Source organism: Ranitomeya variabilis, chromosome 6 (genome assembly GCF_051348905.1).
Source record: "Ranitomeya variabilis isolate aRanVar5 chromosome 6, aRanVar5.hap1, whole genome shotgun sequence".
Lineage (NCBI taxonomy): Eukaryota > Metazoa > Chordata > Amphibia > Anura > Dendrobatidae > Ranitomeya > Ranitomeya variabilis.
In genome coordinates, this window is record NC_135237.1 from 583,937,272 (window position 1) to 583,960,446 (window position 23,175).

At 52.4% G+C, this 23,175-nt stretch overlaps 1 protein-coding gene across 3 annotated transcripts in view; it reads left to right on the top strand.

Moving 5' to 3' along the window:
- Window positions 1-14,330: 14,330 nt before the first annotated feature.
- Window positions 14,331-23,175, top strand: part of WDR97 (WD repeat domain 97) — a 684,776-nt gene continuing 675,931 nt past the window's right edge. For all 3 annotated transcript variants that reach the window (XM_077271608.1, XM_077271609.1, XM_077271610.1), the window contains exons 1-2: window positions 14,331-14,371; window positions 21,928-21,989. In XM_077271608.1, the coding sequence (XP_077127723.1) occupies window positions 21,977-21,989 (13 nt within the window). In that variant the 5' untranslated portion in view covers window positions 14,331-14,371; window positions 21,928-21,976. The remainder of the gene's footprint in view (window positions 14,372-21,927; window positions 21,990-23,175) is intronic.

Here is a 23,175-nt window from a genome sequence, read left to right on the forward strand (position 1 = left end):
AAGAAAGGGGCAATATTACACTGGCTGGGGCGGCTTCCTCCCTGGTATGTGACTGTGTAGGAGGAATGACAAATTGTAATGACCTGTGAGTTACCTTCTGTCCCAAATAAAGATACACTTTACTGTGGCCTCATCCACGGCATATATACATATATGGTACTAGATGGTGGCCCGATTCTAACGCATCGGGGATTCTAGAATATGCATGTCCACGTAGTATATTGCCCAGCCACGTAGTATATTGCCCAGCCACGTAGTATATTGCCCAGTCACGTAGTATATTGCCCAGTCACGTAGTATATTGCCCAGTCACGTAGTATATTGCCCAGTCACGTAGTATATTGCCCAGCCACGTAGTATATTGCCCAGCCACGTAGTATATTGCCAAGCCCACGTAGTATATTGCCCAGACACGTAGTATATTGCCCAGCCACGTAGTACATTGCCCAGCCCCTGTAGTATATTGCCCAGCCACGTAGTATATTGCCCAGCCACGTAGTATATTGCCCAGCCACGTAGTATATTGCCCAGCCACGTAGTATATTGCCCAGCCACGTAGTATATTGCCCAGTCACGTAGTATATTGCCCAGCCACGTAGTATATTGCCCAGCCACGTAGTATATTGCCCAGTCACGTAGTATATTGCCCAGTCACGTAGTATATTGCCCAGCCACGTAGTATATTGCCCAGCCACGTAGTACATTGCCCAGCCCCTGTAGTATATTGCCAAGCCCACGTAGTATATTGCCCAGACACGTAGTATATTGCCCAGCCACGTAGTATATTGCCCAGCCACGTAGTATATTGCCCAGACACGTATGTAACAGGTTAAAAAAGAGTTAAAATAAAAACTAAACATATACTCACCTTCCGAGGGAGCCCTTGTAGTCCTGTCGCCTGTGTGCGGTGCACGCGGCAGCTTCCTGTCCCAGGGTTGGATGCGCGCAGGACCTGTCATGACTGAGCGGTCACATGACCGTGACGTCATGGAAGGTCCTTCTCGCATACCATCCTTGGCACTGGAGCCTGCCGCTTGCACTGCCGAGGAGAGGACGCGACGACGGAGGGTGAGCATAGCAGGTTTTTTTTTTTATAATTTTTAACATTACATTTTTTTTTTACTATTGATGTCGCATAGGCAGCATCAATAGTAAAAAGTTGGGGACACACAGGGTTAATAGCAGCGGTTACGGAGTGCGTCAAACACGGCATAATGCGGTCCGTTACCACCAGCATTAACCCTGTGTGAGCGTGCCTGCCGGGGGGTTCTGTACGGCCTGCCGGAGGATCTGTACAGCCTCTCCGGGGGGTCTGTACGGCGTCTCCAGGGTCTGTACGGCCTGCCGGGGGTCTTTGTGTCTGTGCAGGCATCGTCCGATGGGACTACAAGGCCTGCTAGACTGACAGTGATTGACACATTAGCCAATGATGGGACAGTAGTAGTCCCATCATCCGGCTAATGTGTTGAATATAAAAAAAAAAAAATACTCCATACATACTCCATACATGCTACATACATACATACTACATTCATACTACATACATGCTACATACAGTACATTCATACATTACATACATGACATACATATAGATATACAGTTCTTTAAACATAGATTACATACTCACCGTTACTTGTCACTTTGTTCCCCGAAGCCAGTGTCATCTGTAAAAAATATGAAAAAAACAAACAACCAATATACTACCTGTCCGCAGAAATCCACGAGTGTCCCACGACGATCTCCCGTGGAAAGCAGCAGCATCAGATAAAAAAAACGGATCCGGCGGGAAAAACTGATCCGGTTGAAAAAAAGGATCCGGCGGGAAAAACGGATCCGGCGGGGAAAAACGGATCCGGTTGAAAAAAAGGATCCGGCGGGAAAAACGGATCCGGTTGAAAAAAAAGGATCCGGCGGGAAAAACGGATCCGGCGGAACAAAACGGATCCGGCGGGGAAAAACTGATCCGGCGGGGAAAAACTGATCCGGCGGGGAAAAACTGATCCGGCGGGGAAAAACTGATCCGGCGGGGAAAAACTGATCCGGCGGGAAAAAAAGGATCCGGCGGGAAAAAAAGGATCCGGCGGGAAAAAAAGGATCCGGCGGAAAAAAAGGATCGGTGGGGAAAAACGGATCCGGCGGGGAAAAACGGATCCGGTTGAAAAAAAGGATCCGGCGGGAAAAACGGATCCGGCGGGGAAAAACGGATCCTGCAAATGTGCTCGCAGGATGCGTTTTTTACCCATAGACTTGTATTAGTGACGGATCGTGACGGATGGCCACACGTCGCGTCCGTCGTGCAACGGATCCGTCGTGTTTTGGCGGACCGTCGGCACGAAAAAATGTTCAAGTGAACTTTTTTGTCAATCGCGTCCGCCATTTTCTACCGCGCATGCGCGGCCAAAACTCCGCCCCCTCCTTCCAGACTTCAGAATGGGCAGCGGATGTGTTGAAAAACTGCATCCGCTGCCCACGTCGGGCACAAATTTCACGTGCGTCGGTACGTCGGCCCGATGCATAGCGACGGACCCATACCGACGCAAGTGTGAAAGAGGCCTTTATGAGCGTTGAATTAAAAAAAAAAAAGAAAAAAAACGGAGTGGGCTCCCGTGCAATTTTCTGCGCCAGAGGGGGAAAGCCGACGGCCGGGGGCCAATATCTGTAGCCTGCTATGAATATCAGCCCGCAGCTGTCTGCATAGCCTTTACTGGCTAGTAAACTAGGGGGACCCCCCACAAAAAAATTACGTTATATTTTATAGCCAGAAAGGCTACGCAGACAGCTGCGGGCTGATATTCATAGCCTAGAGAGGGGCCATGGATATTGGTCCCCCCCCCCCGGCTACAAATACCAGTCCACAGCCGCCCCAGAAATGGCGCATCTGTAAGATGTACCAATTCCGGCACTTAGCCCCTCTCTTCCCACTCCCGTGTAGCGGTGGGATATGGGGTAATAAGGGGTTAATGTCACCTTGCTATTGTAAGGTGACATTAAGCCGGGTTAATAACGGAGAGGACGCCTATCCATTATTAATCCAATAGTAATAAAGGGTTAATAAAACACACACACATTAGGAAAAAGTATTTTAATATTCTTCATTTCACCATACTTATCATACTTCAGCGCCTGCAAAAAACGTAAAATAATAAACCGTATACTACCTGTCCGCCGTAGTCCAATTAATAACGAGTGTCCCACGACGATCTCCCCTATAGAACAGTGACATCGGGTGATGTCACTGCTCTATAGGACCCTTAGTGACACACTGACAGGAGACAATGGCTCCTGCAGTGCATCACTGAGGTTACTAAAGTTCAAAGTCTTACTTTATGTCAAAAAGCTGCCTGGGAAAATGTCTCACCCAGCAATGCCATAAAGTGAGACTAGGGACTTTTTTTTTTTTTTACAGCGGCGGAGGAATACAGTGGTGGAAGGATACCTTCCTGCCCTCATTGTGTTCCTTGAGCCCCTGGAGAGCAGTCGCATTAGCTATTGCTGCTGCTCTCCATGGGAGATCGTCGTGGGACACTCGTGGATTTCTGCGGACAGGGAGTATATTGGTTGTTTGTTTTTTTTCACATTTTTTACAGATGACACTGGCTTCGGGGATCAAAATGACAAGTAATGGTGAGTATGAAATCTATGTTTAATGTACTGTATGTCTATATGTATGTATTGTATGTATGTATGCAGCATGTATGTATGTATGTAGCATGTATGGATGTAGCATGTATGTAGCATGTGTGTAGCATGTATGTATGCAGTATGTATGTGTGTAGCATGTGTGTAGCATGTATGTATGTATGTATGTAGCATGTATGGATGTATGTATGTAGCATGTATGGATGTATGTATGTAGCATGTGTGTAGCATGTATGTAGCATGTATGGATGTATGTATGCAGTATGTACGTAGCATGTATGGATGTATGTAGCATGTATGTATGTATGGAGCATGTATGGAGCATGTATGGAGCATGTATGGAGCATGTATGGAGCATGTATGGAGCATGTATGGAGCATGTATGGAGCATGTATGGAGCATGTATGGAGCATGTATGGAGCATGTATGGAGCATTTTTTTTTTCATTCAACACATTAGCCGGATGATGGGACTACTACTGTCCCATCATTGGCTAATGTGTCAATCACTGTGAGTGTAGCAGGCATAGCCCGATGGGACTTGTAGTCCCATCGGACGATGCTTGCACACACGCATAGAGACGGGGAGAGAATGCAGGGAGGAGAGGAAGGAGAGCGACACGGGGAGAGAATGCAGGGGGAGAGGAGGGAGAGCGACACGGGGAGAGAACGACACGGGGGGGGGGCAGAGAATGCAGGGGGAGAGGAGGGAGAAGGACACGGCAGAGAATGCAGGGGGAGAGGAGGGAGAGCGACACGGGGGGGAGAGAATGCAGCTTACCGGGACTGTGTGTGAGGAGGCGGAGACATAGAAGCAAAAGCACCAGGGAGGGCAGGATGTCTGCTCAGAACGTGCAGTGCTTGGAGTACAGACAGAGGAGCAGGGAGATAAATCACTCGCACTCTCCGGCTCCAGTCAGCGTTTCTGTCCTGTAGCGATAGAGAGCAAGTGTATCTGGACAGAGAGCACTGGGCTATAGTAAAATGGCTGCTAGTCACACCTACAGCAGTGAGTTGTGCAGCCCACAGAGGCGTGCCCCAGCTCACTGCTAACGCCTCTCCAATGCTATAGATAGGGTCCGCGGCGGTCTATTATCTCCTATGTCCATGGGGTGCCGTATTCTGACACTGATAGTGACGTGCTACTGCTGTGAAACCAAGATGTCAGCCCCCAGTTCCTTCTTTCTACTGGTATAACACACGAAATCTGTTTTACATGCATTCAAATCTTGGTTATAACAGCATGTTATGCTACATTACATTCATTAATGAATGATCTACAAATGCGGTACCTTACCTTTAACCCGAAGGGCATCACCCGATATTCATAGTGACCATCTCGCGTGTTGAAGGCAGTTTTCCACTCATCCCCTGATCGTATCCTGATAAGGTTGTAAGCCCCACGGAGATCCAACTTGGTGAAAATCCGGGAACCTCGAAGACGATCAAAAAGCTCTGGAATTAAGGGAGGAGGATATTTATTCTTTACAGTTATTAAGTTGAGACCACGATAGTCGATGCACGGGCGAAGAGATCCATCTTTCTTCTTGACGAAGAAGAACCCAGCTCCAATTGGAGGAGGACTTCTGGATAAACCCTTGAGCCAAATTCTCCTTGATGTACTCGGTCATGGCTTGAGTCTCAGTGGGAGAAAGAGGGTAGATCCTACCTCGAGGTAACCCGGGTAAAGCTGCAGGACGCCGCGCTATACAACCAGGCCGAACCGGTTTGAGGCAGTGATCGAAACAGGACTGACCCCAATGAAGGATTAACCCAGACAGCCAATCCAGGACAGGTTCATGGAGGCGCAGCCACGGAAGACCTAGTAGAAATGGTGGAGAAATATTCGGTAACACATGGAAAGAAATCTTCTCCCTGTGGAGTGCTCAAATTTGAAGTTCCACCTCCTCGGTGATGCCAAGAATGGAATCCTTCAGGGGTCTTCTGTCTACGGAGATAATGCACTGGGTCCGTTGCAGAGGAATGATTGGGATCCCGAACCGCCTGGCCACAGGTTGCTGAATGAAATTTCCACCAGACCCAGAGTCCAGATAGGCCGTCTCGGAGAACCGCACCTTTCCGAAGATCATCTGTATGGATATAGTTAGTGGAGGAGAGGAATCATTCTCACCTAGGGAGGCCTCCCTTACCTGTACTAGGCGGAAGAGTTCTTCCGGCCTCTCCGTTCCACTGCATTGTCTGGGAGCGGAGCATCCGCCATAACAATACGGATTTCTAGCGGGCATCTCCTCCTGAAGATTCTTCACCTTTACGCGATCAAGCTCCATGGGTCCATCCCCAGAGACCAGAGCATGACAAGGCGGAAACCGAGGTTTCGTGTTATGATCTGGTAACCTTGGAGCCGCATGAAAGACTTTCTCAGGAGAGGTGGTACCTATACTGACCACAAACCCTAAACTAACACCGCAACTAGAAGTAGCCGTGGGATGTACCTATCGAGTCCTAGACACCTCGACACAGCCGGAGAACTAAATACCCCTATAGACAGAAATGGGAATTCTATCTTGCCTCAGAGCAGCACCCCAAAGGACAGACAGCCCCCCACAAATATTGACTGAGTACAAGAAGAGGACATACGCAGGCAGAAAACAGGATTTAGCAAAAGAGGCACTTCTAGCTAAATAGTAAAAGATAGGACAGAATTCTAAGCGGTCAGTATTTAAATCCTAAAAATATCCACAGCAGAAAATACAAAATTCCACATCTAACTAAAGACATAGAAAGTATATCTGCATCTCCTCAGAATCCAGCAGACAGAAAAATCCAAACAAGTCTAAGCTGGACAAAAAACACAATTAATTGCACTGAACTGCAAAGCACACAGCATGTGTGCACAGAGACAAAAAACAGAAACTTATCTTATCTGAATTGGCAGCATGGCACGAGGAGCCAGAGAGAGATGCGATCCCTCCAGATACAATGGACAACTGGCACTGACTAATGAATCCAGCAGTCCTAAATACCCCAGTCAGGTCTGCAATCAGTAAGGACACCTGAGCAGGATTGCCAGCCAGGAACAGCTGCAATACCACCAACAACCACCGGAGGGAACCCAAAAACAGAATTCACAACAGTTTCGGTGAAGAAGATGCTGGATGTGGAAATTGCTTCTCAAAAATCCTTTCTCTGGAGCGCTCCTGAAGACGCAGGTCAATCCGAATGTTGAGGGATATGAGATCATCCAGAGTCTGGGGTAGGTCCCTGACTGCCTATTTATCCTTGATTCTTCCAGATAGCCCTCGCCGGAAGGCTCCGACTAGAGGCTCATTGGTCCACTGGAGCTCTGAAGCCAGGGTGCGGAAACGGATGGCATACTGACCGATCGAGAGAGCCCTGTCACAAATGGAAGAGAGACTCCATGGTAGATGTTGCACAACCAGGCTCATCAAATATCTTGCGGAACGTGTCCATGAATACCTGCAGATCAGACACGATGGGATCATTCCTCTCCATTAGGGGGTTAAACCAGGCTAAAGCCTCTCCCTCCAGATGAGAGGCAAGGAAAGCCACCTTGGCCATGTCAGTTAGGTAATGCAGAGGCAATAAACGAAAATGCAACAAGCATTGGTTGAGAAATCCTCTGCAGAATTTGTGGTCACCATTATAACGAGGAGGCTTGCAGAGACGAGGTCAGGGTTCCATAGTAGGCCCAATAGTTGGATGATGTATCTTACTTAACCGGTCATCCACGGAGGTCAAGTAGTCCAACAAGCGGGTCTGTGTCTCAAGTTGGCGAAAAAAATTCCTGATGAAGCTCGGCTAGCTGGGTCACGTCGGTGGGCTCGATAGCCTGTAGAGTAGATAGGTGGGTATCCAAAGTTTGCATGAAGGCCACTAACCGATCCTGGCTCTGACAAAGCGTAGCCAGCTCTCTCTGGACTGAGTATCGGGTATCAGCGAAGTCCATGGCCTGGGCAAACTGTTACGCCCACAGGGCGTGGGGAAATATAGTGGACTCACTAGACCACTGATGGAGCAGTGGTAGCTGTATACCTGGTACACAAGAGACAGGAGAATGTGCTTCCAAAAAGCAAAGGTATTTATTTAAATGAAGCTTAAACAAAACAGAAAGAGGTGCCTGAGAGAAGAACCCTCTGGACCACAACACTGAACCACGTAGTGGAGCACCGGGCAAGGTGTACCCCTATACAGGGATTCCCCCGTCACAACACCAGAAGGCCGCAGTACCCGGACCAGAGTGACGACCCGTACAGACCATATTAACAAGATGGTGGAATTCAGGCTCTGTCAGTGAAGAGAATTCTGGAAGCTCTGTGTAGTTACAGAAAGGCTGATCCAGCCGGCAGCAATATCTCGATGGTTTCGTGAGGAGCAGCTTAGTCAGCCTGGAGTGGAAACCGGAGAGTCCAGAAGGATCCAGAATAGGGAACTGCTAGCAGAGGATTCTGAGGAGACAGAGGGATTAGAAAACCAAAAGTAATAAATTACACTTTGCAGAGCACAGCACAGCAGTGTGGCCTGAGCAGAAGGCCACAAACAATAGAATGAACACATTGCCCAGGCACCTCCCATAATGGGAGGATGTCTTTTATGCAGAGCATCATAGCACAGAGAGCCTTAATAGAGAACCAGTGCTCTGCGGTTTTAAGTATGTGCAGGAAGCGGGGCGCGCCTCCTAAGAGCATTTCCAGGAGACCTGCCAAGAGGATGCAGGTTCTTAGCAGAGAAAGGAGCCACTGATCGTCAGGAGCCACGGACAGGGTGAGAAGTACCAGTGGAGCTGCGTGAAAGGTGCCGGTCTCCATTCGCAGCAGAGACTGGACCTGCAGCTGAGGGCATGACATCGATATTCTTGGATCCAGGAAGACACCCCCATCCGTGAGTAGTCTTCTTCAGGATCCATCTTCAGCTCTGTAATTGTCATGGTCCAGGCCGGGTTTTAGCTTTGCGTTTCCTTTCAAGGTCTGATCATGTCAGGGGTTAACTTTCCCTTCCTCGTTCCCGTGTCCGGTCTGCTATATCTTGGTGCCGCTACCTGTGTGCAGTGCCAGTTGTATTGCTTGCCTTCAGCATGCTAACTGGCTCTAGTGAGTTCCTGATCCGTCCCGCTGTGCTTTCCTGACCCGTGTCTGTTGACCTTCCACCTACCCGCTCCTGCCTCTTTTCCCTTGTGTGTTTTGATTCCCCAGTATTGTCTTTAGCTTGGCTCTGACCTGATTCTGTCTCTCCCATCTGGTGTTTCTGTTACTGACCGGTACTGATCTTTTGCGCTCGTCTGACTCTGCTTCCTGGTTTTCCCTTGATACTGTGGCATCCCTGGCATTGACTCGGCTCTGACTACCTCGCTGCCACCTAGTGGTAGCTTTGCTGTATTACTGTGGGTCTGCTTCATAGCAGGATATTCAGCTCACTCTCCACTCTGTTGCCATCCAGTGGAGTCTGTTACTTTGCATTATCCCTCAGTACTACAGCGTAACAGTAATTTCCCATCCCTTTCGCCCGAACAGCAGGGTATACGGAGTGTATCCTGTTGTATTGTGCACTTGGTTTTTGTACACCCAGACCAATTCAGGCACGTGGTCAGGCCACCAAATTTTACGATCGTCCTCAGATGTTTGGAGCATCTAAATTAATATCCGATTGAAGTGTTCACAGGCTCCATTCCCGAGGATGATAGGGTGACGTCCTTGACTTCTCAATCCAGTACAGACGATGTAACTCCTCCATCACTCTGCTTTGAAAACAAGCGCCTTGGTCAGAATGGATCCTCTTCGGGCAACCATACACCCGGATGAAGCCTCAGCACATAGCCTGCGCAGCTGACTCAGCAGTCTGATCCCAAGTTGGAGTCATCACAGCGAACTTGGTAAAGTGGTCAGTCATCACCAATGTTCATACCTGATATGAGCTGGGCCCACAGTTAAGTAATCGGTGATCAACAACTCTAAGGTGGCAGAAGTCACAATGGTCTGCGTCGGGGTTTTCTGCTCCGGAGGTTTGGTTAGTTCACAGCTCCGACATAGTTGACAGGCCTCCTCTACTGCAATCTTCAATCGGGGGTGATATACCAACTTCTGTAACCACTGGAACGTCTTTGCCGGCCCCTCTCTCATGGACCTCCGTAGCCACTACACGGATCAACTTCTCTTGAAGCACCGCTTGCCAGGTGACCCACAACTCCCATACCAACCTCACTTTTCTATACAGCAAGCCATCCTCCAACTGGAGTCTCTCCCACTTCCTTAGAATCTGCAGAGTCCCCGGGACTCTTTCACTCCGGCTGGGAAGTCGCTTCAGTGCCACCCACTGTCTCAACTGGGCAAGATCCTTATCTTCTTGCTGGAGTTGCACCCAGTCATCCCGAGGTTGTCCCAGCACCTGTTCTCCACCTCTCCGATCTGTCTCTACATCGCCACCAACAACCTAGCGAGGTCCCGAAAACCAGGACTCTCTTCTGCCTCTTAGGGTATGTGTCCACGTTCAGGATTGCATCAGGATTTGGTCAGGATTTTTCATCAGTATTTGTAAGCCAAAACCAGAAGTGGGTGATAAACGCAAAAGTGGAGCATCTGTTTCTATTATACTTTTCCTCTAATTGCTCCACTCCTGGTTTTGGCTTACAAATACTGATGAAAAATCCTGACCAAATCCTGATGCAATCCTGAACGTGGACATATACCCTAACTCTTCATCTTGGTCGTGCCCAGGCTGCTCATGGGTCACTCTTGACAGAGCATCAGCATGCGTGTTCTTGGTTCCGGCCCGATACACGATCTTGTACCGATACTTCACCATGCAGTCCACCCATCGTTGTTCCACGGCCCACAATTTTGCATTTTCCAGGTGAGCTATGGGATTGTTATCAGTGCACACAAAGACTTCTGATCCCGACAAGTATTCAGTGAACTTTTCGGTCATCGCCTACACTGACAGAAATTCCAGCTTGAAGGAGATGTAATTGTCTGGGTTCTGTTCCGAGTCGTGGAGGGACCGGCTTGCATAGGCAATCACTCATTCCTTCCCTTCCTGCATTTGCGATAGCATGGCCCCCAGACCATGTAGACTTCCATCGGTGTGAAGAATGAAGGGCTGTGAGAAGTCCGCATAGGCGAGTATTGGGGCCTCGGTCAAGGCCATCTTCAAGGCATGGAAAGCTTCCTCCTGGCTACCTCCCCATTGGATAGTCCGCTTCTTTGAACCCAACAGCACTCCCTTTAGTTACAGCAGCGGATTAGCGATGTGGGTGAAATTCTTCACAAACCTTCAGTAGTACCCAGTAAGCCCCAGAAATGCCCAAACATCTTTCACTGTCTTCGGGGCGGGCCAGTCCTGTACAACCGCTACAGGTCACACTCCTTCAGCGGATACGATGTGCCCCAGGTACTCGATTTGCTTACAGAAAAAGGTAACATTTTTGTGGTCTGACTCTAGTGCACGTATGACCGAACATCACCTCGTAAATGACATGATCCATCAGCTTATATCTTTTGTTCTACCACTATTGTGTTTGCATATCTGACCAATGTGTTTATAACAATAATGGATTGTCTAGTGTGCCCTTAAGGTGATTAAATATATAATTTAACCTTGGGCTGCTCTTTTACCTCAGTTCCCATGTCTGTTTCTCAGCTTCATTTTCCGTGCTACCAGGGCTGGTTTCTGGCCCGATAGAACCGTGATAAAGGGAACCGGTCAATCCCCCCCAGGCGTTTTTAACCAGAAGAGCCGCCTTGTGCAGCAGTAATGCTGCATTCTGACAAGGTGGCTCTTTTAGTTCTGGGGGCTGTAACTGCAGAAATAATCAGTTTTGTAATTTGTCAGAAATCCCTTTCTTCAGTCCTGGAGGCCGGCCTTTCCCCCCTGCTGCAGACGCCACACAGCCGTCACTCATGTCTTCTTGGCGCCGGGCGCCGCCTCCTCACCGCTGTTTTGAAATGAGCCGGCGCCTGCGCTCTTTTCTCCTGCCTTGGGCAGGCGCAGTGATCACTGCCCGTCTGTCCTCATATGCAGCCCAGCTGACTGCGCCTGTGCGGCCGCCCTGCCTGGGAATCCCAGCCCCGCAGTGTCTTCTGATTTATTCTCACTGCGGGGCTGGGATTCACAGGCAGGCCAGCCGCACAGGAGCAGTCAGCTGGGCTGCATATGAGGACGGGCAGCGCTATATATATATATATATATATATATATATATATATATATATATATATATATGTGTGTGTGTGTGTGTGTGTGTGTGTGTGTGTGTGTGTGTGTGTGTGTGTGTGTGTGTGTGTGTGTGTGTGTGTGTGTGTGTGTGTGTGTGTGTGTGTGTGTGTGTGTGTGTGTATATACACACACACATACACATATACATACACTAGATTGTGGCCCGATTCTAACGCAGCGGGTATTCTAGAATATGCATGTCCCCGTAGTATATGGACAATGATGATTCCAGAATTCGCGGCAGACTGTGCCCGTCGCTGATTGGTCGAGGCAACCTTTATGACATCATCGTCCCCATGGCAACCATTATGACATCTACGTCGATACTGTGCCCGTCGCTGATTGGTCGAGGCCTGGGGGCCTCGACCAATCAGAGACGCGGGATTTCCAGGACAGACAGACAGACACAGACAGACGGAAAAACCCTTAGACAATTATAGATATAGATACATATATATATATATAGATATATAACAAAAAAATAAATTTAAATATACAAGACTCTCACAGCATATCCCTTTGAAATGGCAGAAACAAAGATAGATATAAAGTGCAATGTCACATGTTCCAGATCAAAGGTCCTGTAGATGTTGTCAAAACATGAATACTACAAGGCAAGTCAAATTAAGCACTGCATATTTACCTCTAGAGTATAGGTATCCAGGTGCCCACCACACCCGACGTACGTTTCGCTCTGAGAGCTTCGTCCAATTGTAAGGACGATAGCTGGACACCGCCCTGACCACCCACTGCTGCTCCTCCCATACCTGGAGACCACCCTGTCTACCCACTGCTCCCCCCATACCTGGAGTCCGCCCTGTCCACCCACCACTGCTCCCCCATACCTGGAGACCGCCCTGTCTACCCACCGCTGCTCCCCCCATACCTGGAGACCGCCCTGTCCACCCACTGCTGCTCCCCCATACCTGGAGACCGCCCTGTCCACCAACTGCTCCCCCATACCTGGAGACCGCCCCGTCCACCCACTGCTGCTCCCCCATACCTGGAGACCACCCTGTCCACCCACTGCTGCTCCCCCCATACCTGGAGACCGCCCTGTCCACCCACTGCTGCCCCCCCCCATACCTGGAGACCGCCCTGTCCACCCACTGCTCCCCCCATACCTGGAGACCACCCTGTCCACCCACTGCTGCTCCCCCCATACCTGGAGACCACCCTGACCACCCACTGCTCCCCCCATACCTGGAGACCGACCTGTCCACCCACTGCTGCTCCCCCCATACCTGGAGACCGCCCTGTCCACCCACTGCTCCCCCCATACCTGGAGACCGCCCTGTCCACCCACTGCTGCTCCCCCATACCTGGAGACCACCCTGTCCACCCACTGCTCCCCCCATACCTGGAGACCACCCTGTCCACCCACTGCTGCTCCCCCATACCTGGAGACCACCCTGTCCACCCACTGCTCCCCCCATACCTGGAGACCGCCCTGTCCACCCACTGCTGCTCCCCCATACCTGGAGACCACCCTGTCCACCCACTGCTCCCCCCATACCTGGAGACCGCCCTGTCCACCCACTGCTCCCCCCATACCTGGAGACCGCCCTGTCCACCCACTGCTGCTCCCCCATACCTGGAGACCGCCCTGTCCACCCACTGCTGCTCCCCCATACCTGGAGACCACCCTGTCCACCCACTGCTGCTCCCATACCTGGAGACCACCCTGTCCACCCACTGCTGCTCCCATACCTGGAGACCGCCCTGTCCACCCACTGCTCCCCCCCATACCTGGAGACCGCCCTGTCCACCCACTGCTCCCCCCATACCTGGAGACCGCCCTGTCCACCCACTGCTCCCCCCCATACCTGGAGACCGCCCTGTCCACCCACTGCTCCCCCCATACCTGGAGACCACCCTGTCCACCCACTGCTCCCCCCATACCTGGAGACCACCCTGTCCACCCACTGCTGCTCCCCCCATACCTGGAGACCGCCCTGTCCACCCACTGCTGCTCCCCCCCATACCTGGAGACCACCCTGTCCACCCACTGCTCCCCCCCATACCTGGAGACCACCCTGTCCACCCACTGCTCCCCCCATACCTGGAGACCACCCTGTCCACCCACTGCTGCTCCCCCCATACCTGGAGACCGCCCTGTCCACCCACTGCTGCTCCCCCCCATACCTGGAGACCACCCTGTCCACCCACTGCTCCCCCCCATACCTGGAGACCACCCTGTCCACCCACTGCTCCCCCCATACCTGGAGACCGCCCTGTCCACCCACTGCTGCTCCCCCCCATACCTGGAGACCACCCTGTCCACCCACTGCTCCCCCCCATACCTGGAGACCACCCTGTCCACCCACTGCTCCCCCCATACCTGGAGACCACCCTGTCCACCTACTGCTGCTCCCCCTGTTCTTTATTCTTCCGCTTTATTCCAGCTGCACTGCACAGGAGATCCAATAGCTGCGAATAACCACGCCCCATGACGTCACACGCCCGGACCGTCCTATAAAGCTCCGCCCAATCAGTGTCCGTTCCTATGACAACAAGACGCGATGCAACAAGAAGCGAAAATCTGAGGTAACAGCTCCCCGGTGCCCGGATGTTACATCCGAAATACCGCACCCCCGAAATACCGCACCTCCCCCCCGCACCTCAAATACCGCACCTCCCCCCACACCCCAAATACCGCACCTCCCCCCACACCTCAAATACTTCACCTCCCCCCACACCCCAAATACCTCACCTCCCCCCACACCCCAAATACCTCACCTCCCCCCCACACCCCAAATACCTCACCTCCCCCCCACACCCCAAATACCGCACCTCCCCCCACACCCCAAATACCGCACCTCCCCCCACACCCCAAATACCTCACCTCCCCCCACACCCCAAATACCGCACCTCCCCCCACACCCCAAATACCGCACCTCCCCCCACACCCCAAATACCTCACCTCCCCCACACCCCAAATACCTCACCTCCCCCCCACACCCCAAATACCGCACCTCCCCCCACACCCCAAATACCGCACCTCCCCCCACACCCCAAATACCTCACCCCCCCCCACACCCCAAATACCTCACCTCCCCCCACACCCCAAATACCGCACCTCCCCCCACACCCCAAATACCGCACCTCCCCCCACACCCCAAATACCGCACCTCCCCCCACACCTCAAATACCGCACCTCCCCCCCACACCCCAAATACCGCACCTCCCCCCACACCTCAAATACCGCACCTCCCCCCACACCTCAAATACCGCACCTCCCCCCACACCTCAAATACCGCACCTCCCCCCACACCTCAAATACCGCACCTCCCCCCACACCTCAAATACCGCACCTCCCCCCACACCTCAAATACCGCACCTCCCCCCACACCCCAAATACCGCACCTCCCCCCACACCCCAAATACCGCACCTCCCCCCCACACCCCAAATACCGCACCTCCCCCCACACCTCAAATACCGCACCTCCCCCCACACCCCAAATACCGCACCTCCCTACCTCCCCCCACACCCCAAATACCGCACCTCCCCACACCCCAAATACCGCACCTCCCCCCACACCCCAAATACCGCACCTCCCCCCACACCTCAAATACTGCACCTCCCTCCCTCCCCCCCACACCCCAAATACCGCACCTCCCCCCACACCCCAAATACCGCACCTCCCCCCACACCCCAAATACCGCACCTCCCCCCCACACCCCAAATACCGCACCTCCCCCCACACCCCAAATACCGCACCTCCCTCCCCCCCACACCCCAAATACCGCACCTCCCCCCCCACACCCCAAATACCGCACATCCCCCCCCGCACCCCAAATACCTCACCTCCCCCCCACACCCCAAATACCGCACCTCCCCCCCCACACCCCAAATACCGCACCTCCCCCCCACACCCCAAATACCGCACCTCCCTCCCTCCCCCCCACACCCCAAATACCGCACCTTCCCCCCACACCCCAAATACCGCACCTCCCCCCACACCCCAAATACCTCACCTCCCCCACACACCAAATACTCTACATGGGGTACATTGTATCTCATCTGCAGGACATTAGTGCTGGGGTGCGGCCTCCTCTACATGGGGTACATTGTATCTCATCTGCAGGACATTAGTGCCGGGTGCGGCCTCCTCTACATGGGGTACATTGTATCTCATCTGCAGGACATTAGTGCTGGGTGCGGCCTCCTCTACATGGGGTACATTGTATCTCATCTGCAGGACATTAGTGCTGGGTGCGGCCTCCTCTACATGGGATACATTGTATCTCATCTGCAGGACATTAGTGCTGGGTGCGGCCTCCTCTACATGGGGTACATTGTATCTCATCTGCAGGACATTAGTGCTGGGTGCGGCCTCCTCTACATGGGGTACATTGTATCTCATCTGCAGGACATTAGTGCTGGGTGCGGCCTCCTCTACATGGGGTACATTGTATCTCATCTGCAGGACATTAGTGCTGGGTGCGGCCTCCTCTACATGGGGTACATTGTATCTCATCTGCAGGACATTAGTGCTGGGTGCGGCCTCCTCTACATGGGGTACATTGTATCTCATCTGTAGGACATTAGTGCTGGGGTGCGGCCTCCTCTACATGGGGTACATTGTATCTCATCTGCAGGACATTAGTGCTGGGTGCGGCCTCCTCTACATGGGGTACATTGTATCTCATCTGCAGGACATTAGTGCCGGGTGCGGCCTCCTCTACATGGGGTACATTGTATCTCATCTGCAGGACATTAGTGCTGGGTGCGGCCTCCTCTACATGGGGTACATTGTATCTCATCTGCAGGACATTAGTGCTGGGTGCGGCCTCCTCTACATGGGGTACATTGTATCTCATCTGCAGGACATTAGTGCTGGGTGCGGCCTCCTCTACATGGGGTACATTGTATCTCATCTGCAGGACATTAGTGCTGGGTGCGGCCTCCTCTACATGGGGTACATTGTATCTCATCTGCAGGACATTAGTGCTGGGTGCGGCCTCCTCTACATGGGGTACATTGTATCTCATCTGCAGGACATTAGTGCTGGGTGCGGCCTCCTCTACATGGGGTACATTGTATCTCATCTGCAGGACATTAGTGCTGGGTGCGGCCTCCTCTACATGGGGTACATTGTATCTCATCTGCAGGACATTAGTGCTGGGTGCGGCCTCCTCTACATGGGGTACATTGTATCTCATCTGCAGGACATTAGTGCCGGGTGCGGCCTCCTCTACATGGGGTACATTGTATCTCATCTGCAGGACATTAGTGCTGGGTGCGGCCTCCTCTACATGGGGCACATTGTATCTCATCTGTAGGATATTAGTGCTGGGGTGCGGCCTCCTCTACATGGGGTACATTGTATCTCATCTGCAGGACATTAGTGCTGGGTGCGGCCTCCTCTACATGGGGTACATTGTATCTCATCTGTAGGACATTAGTGCCGGGTGCGGCCTCCTCTACATGGGATACATTGTATCTCATCTGCAGGACATTAGTGCTGGGGTGCGGCGTCTTCTACATGGGGTACATTGTATCTCATCTGCAGGACATTAGTGCCGGGTGCGGCCTCCTCTACATGGGGTACATTGTATCTCATCTGTAGGACATTAGTGCTGGGGTGCGGCCTCCTCTACATGGGGTACATTGTATCTCATCTGCAGGACATTAGTGCTGGGTGCGGCCTCCTCTACATGGGGTACATTGTATCTCATCTGCAGGACATTAGTGCTGGGTGCGGCCTCCTCTACATGGGGTACATTGTATCTCATCTGCAGGACATTAGTGCCGGGTGCGGCCTCCTCTACATGGGGTACATTGTATCTCATCTGCAGGACATTAGTGCTGGGTGCGGCCTCCTCTACATGGGGTACATTGTATCTCATCTGCAGGACATTAGTGCTGGGTGCGGCCTCCTCTACATGGGGTACATTGTATCTCATCTGCAGGACATTAGTGCTGGGGTGCGGCCTCCTCTACATGGGGTACATTGTATCTCATCTGCAGGACATTAGTGCTGGGTGCGGCCTCCTCTACATGGGGTACATTGTATCTCATCTGCAGGACATTAGTGCTGGGTGCGGCCTCCTCTACATGGGGTACATTGTATCTCATCTGCAGGACATTAGTGCTGGGGTGCGGCCTCCTCTACATGGGGTACATTGTATCTCATCTGCAGGACATTAGTGCTGGGTGCGGCCTCCTCTACATGGGGTACATTGTATCTCATCTGCAGGACATTAGTGCCGGGTGCGGCCTCCTCTACATGGGGTACATTGTATCTCATCTGCAGGACATTAGTGCTGGGTGCGGCCTCCTCTACATGGGGTACATTGTATCTCATCTGCAGGACATTAGTGCCGGGTGCGGCCTCCTCTACATGGGGTACATTGTATCTCATCTGCAGGACATTAGTGCTGGGGTGCGGCCTCCTCTACATGGGGTACATTGTATCTCATCTGCAGGACATTAGTGCCGGGTGCGGCCTCCTCTACATGGGGTACATTGTATCTCATCTGCAGGACATTAGTGCTGGGTGCGGCCTCCTCTACATGGGGTACATTGTATCTCATCTGCAGGACATTAGTGCCGGGTGCGGCCTCCTCTACATGGGGTACATTGTATCTCATCTGCAGGACATTAGTGCTGGGTGCGGCCTCCTCTACATGGGGTACATTGTATCTCATCTGCAGGACATTAGTGCTGGGGTGCGGCGTCTTCTACTTGGGGTACATTGTATCTCATCTGCAGGACATTAGTGCTGGGGTGCGGCCTCCTCTACATGGGGTACATTGTATCTCATCTGCAGGACATTAGTGCTGGGTGCGGCCTCCTCTACATGGGGTACATTGTATCTCATCTGCAGGACATTAGTGCCGGGTGCGGCCTCCTCTACATGGGGTACATTGTATCTCATCTGCAGGACATTAGTGCTGGGTGCGGCCTCCTCTACATGGGGTACATTGTATCTCATCTGCAGGACATTAGTGCTGGGTGCGGCCTCCTCTACATGGGGTACATTGTATCTCATCTGCAGGACATTAGTGCTGGGTGCGGCCTCCTCTACATGGGGTACATTGTATCTCATCTGCAGGACATTAGTGCTGGGTGCTGCCTCCTCTACATGGGGTACATTGTATCTCATCTGCAGGACATTAGTGCTGGGGTGCGGCGTCTTCTACTTGGGGTACATTGTATCTCATCTGCAGGACATTAGTGCTGGGGTGCGGCCTCCTCTACATGGGGTACATTGTATCTCATCTGCAGGACATTAGTGCTGGGTGTGGCCTCCTCTACATGGGGTACATTGTATCTCATCTGCAGGACATTAGTGCCGGGTGCGGCCTCCTCTACATGGGGTACATTGTATCTCATCTGCAGGACATTAGTGCTGGGTGCGGCCTCCTCTACATGGGGTACATTGTATCTCATCTGCAGGACATTAGTGCTGGGGTGCGGCGTCTTCTACTTGGGGTACATTGTATCTCATCTGCAGGACATTAGTGCTGGGGTGCGGCCTCCTCTACATGGGGTACATTGTATCTCATCTGCAGGACATTAGTGCTGGGTGCGGCCTCCTCTACATGGGGTACATTGTATCTCATCTGCAGGACATTAGTGCCGGGTGCGGCCTCCTCTACATGGGGTACATTGTATCTCATCTGCAGGACATTAGTGCTGGGTGCGGCCTCCTCTACATGGGGTACATTGTATCTCATCTGCAGGACATTAGTGCTGGGTGCGGCCTCCTCTACATGGGGTACATTGTATCTCATCTGCAGGACATTAGTGCTGGGTGCGGCCTCCTCTACATGGGATACATTGTATCTCATCTGCAGGACATTAGTGCCGGGTGCGGCCTCCTCTACATGGGGTACATTGTATCTCATCTGCAGGACATTAGTGCTGGGTGCGGCCTCCTCTACATGGGGTACATTGTATCTCATCTGCAGGACATTAGTGCTGGGGTGCGGCCTCCTCTACATGGGGTACATTGTATCTCATCTGCAGGACATTAGTGCTGGGTGCGGCCTCCTCTACATGGGGTACATTGTATCTCATCTGCAGGACATTAGTGCTGGGTGCGGCCTCCTCTACATGGGGTACATTGTATCTCATCTGCAGGACATTAGTGCTGGGTGCGGCCTCCTCTACATGGGGTACATTGTATCTCATCTGCAGGACATTAGTGCTGGGGTGCGGCGTCTTCTACTTGGGGTACATTGTATCTCATCTGCAGGACATTAGTGCTGGGGTGCGGCCTCCTCTACATGGGGTACATTGTATCTCATCTGCAGGACATTAGTGCTGGGTGCGGCCTCCTCTACATGGGATACATTGTATCTCATCTGCAGGACATTAGTGCTGGGTGCGGCCTCCTCTACATGGGGTACATTGTATCTCATCTGCAGGACATTAGTGCTGGGTGCGGCCTCCTCTACATGGGGTACATTGTATCTCATCTGCAGGACATTAGTGCTGGGGTGCGGCCTCCTCTACATGGGGTACATTGTATCTCATCTGTAGGACATTAGTGCTGGGTGCGGCCTCCTCTACATGGGGTACATTGTATCTCATCTGCAGGACATTAGTGCTGGGTGCGGCCTCCTCTACATGGGGTACATTGTATCTCATCTGCAGGACATTAGTGCTGGGTGCGGCCTCCTCTACATGGGATACATTGTATCTCATCTGCAGGACATTAGTGCCGGGTGCGGCCTCCTCTACATGGGGTACATTGTATCTCATCTGCAGGACATTAGTGCTGGGGTGCGGCCTCCTCTACATGGGGTACATTGTATCTCATCTGCAGGACATTAGTGCTGGGTGCGGCCTCCTCTACATGGGGTACATTGTATCTCATCTGCAGGACATTAGTGCTGGGTGCGGCCTCCTCTACATGGGGTACATTGTATCTCATCTGCAGGACATTAGTGCTGGGGTGCGGCCTCCTCTACATGGGGTACATTGTATCTCATCTGCAGGACATTAGTGCCGGGTGCGGCCTCCTCTACATGGGGTACATTGTATCTCATCTGCAGGACATTAGTGCTGGGTGCGGCCTCCTCTCCATGGGGTACATTGTATCTCATCTGCAGGACATTAGTGCTGGGTGCGGCCTCCTCTACATGGGGTACATTGTATCTCATCTGCAGGACATTAGTGCTGGGTGCGGCCTCCTCTACATGGGGTACATTGTATCTCATCTGCAGGACATTAGTGCTGGGGTGCGGCGTCTTCTACTTGGGGTACATTGTATCTCATCTGCAGGACATTAGTGCTGGGGTGCGGCCTCCTCTACATGGGGTACATTGTATCTCATCTGCAGGACATTAGTGCTGGGTGCGGCCTCCTCTACATGGGATACATTGTATCTCATCTGCAGGACATTAGTGCTGGGTGCGGCCTCCTCTACATGGGGTACATTGTATCTCATCTGCAGGACATTAGTGCTGGGTGCGGCCTCCTCTACATGGGGTACATTGTATCTCATCTGCAGGACATTAGTGCTGGGGTGCGGCCTCCTCTACATGGGGTACATTGTATCTCATCTGTAGGACATTAGTGCTGGGTGCGGCCTCCTCTACATGGGGTACATTGTATCTCATCTGCAGGACATTAGTGCTGGGTGCGGCCTCCTCTACATGGGGTGCATTGTATCTCATCTGCAGGACATTAGTGCTGGGTGCGGCCTCCTCTACATGGGATACATTGTATCTCATCTGCAGGACATTAGTGCCGGGTGCGGCCTCCTCTACATGGGGTACATTGTATCTCATCTGCAGGACATTAGTGCTGGGTGCGGCCTCCTCTACATGGGGTACATTGTATCTCATCTGCAGGACATTAGTGCTGGGTGCGGCCTCCTCTACATGGGGTACATTGTATCTCATCTGCAGGACATTAGTGCCGGGTGCGGCCTCCTCTACATGGGGTACATTGTATCTCATCTGCAGGACATTAGTGCTGGGTGCGGCCTCCTCTACATGGGTACATTGTATCTCATCTGTAGGACATTAGTGCTGGGGTGCGGCGTCTTCTACTTGGGGTACATTGTATCTCAGCCGATTCTGTCTCTGCTGCTTGATGGTTATAATCTCCGACACTTTATAACTTCTCCATTTTTCTTGTACAGGAGGAACCTCTGATATCAGTGATAACTGCGGACCCCCAGAGATCTGACAATGCCGGGCGATGGTGAGTGGGGTTTGGCACTCAGCCTGGGACCACTGTCATGATTCGGATTTGGGGGGATCGCGGAGACTGAGCTCTCAGGATTTTCTATAGAGCCCCATTACTTGCTGGGGGTTCACATACTTATACTGCGTGTTACTACACCCTGTAGTGAGGGGACGGCGTAATTATTATGCCCTGTAGTGAGGGGACGGTGGGGTCATTACTCCCTGTAGTGAGGGGACGGTGGGGTCATTACTCCCTGTAATGAGGGGACGGTGGGGTCATTACTCCCTGTAATGAGGGGACGGCGGGGCATAACTCCCTGTAGTGAGGAGACGGCAGAGTCATTATTCCCTATAGTGAGGGGACGGCGGAGTCATTATTCCCTATAGTGAGGGGACGGCAGGGTCATTACTCCCTGTAGTGAGGGGACGGTGGGGTCATTACTCCCTGTAGTGAGGGGACGGTGGGGTCATTACTCCCTGTAATGAGGGGACGGCGGGGTCATTACTCCCTGTAGTGAGGGGACGGCGGGGTCATTACTCCCTGTAGTGAGGGGACGGTGGGGTCATTACTCCCTGTAATGAGGGGACGGTGGGGTCATTACTCCCTGTAGTGAGGGGACGGCGGGGTCATTACTCCCTGTAGTGAGGGGATGGCGGGGTCATTACTCCCTGTAATGAGGGGACGGCGGGGCATAACTCCCTGTAGTGAGGAGACGGCAGAGTCATTATTCCCTATAGTGAGGGGACGGCGGAGTCATTATTCCCTATAGTGAGGGGACGGCAGGGTCATTACTCCCTGTAGTGAGGGGACGGCGGGGTCATTACTCCCTGTAGTGAGGGGACGGCGGGGTCATTACTCCCTGTAATGAGGGGACGGCGGGGTCATTACTCCCTGTAGTGAGGGGACGGCGGGGTCATTACTCCCTGTAGTGAGGGGACGGCGGGGTCATTACTCCCTGTAGTGAGGGGACGGCGGGGTCATTACTCCCTGTAATGAGGGGACGGCGGGGTCATTACTCCCTGTAGTGAGGAGACGGCAGAGTCATTACTCCCTGTAATGAGGGGACGGTGGGGTCATTACTCCCTGTAGTGAGGGGACGGCGGGGTCATTACTCCCTGTAGTGAGGGGACGGCGGGGTCATTACTCCCTGTAATGAGGGGACGGCGGGGTCATTACTCCCTGTAGTGAGGGGACGGCGGGG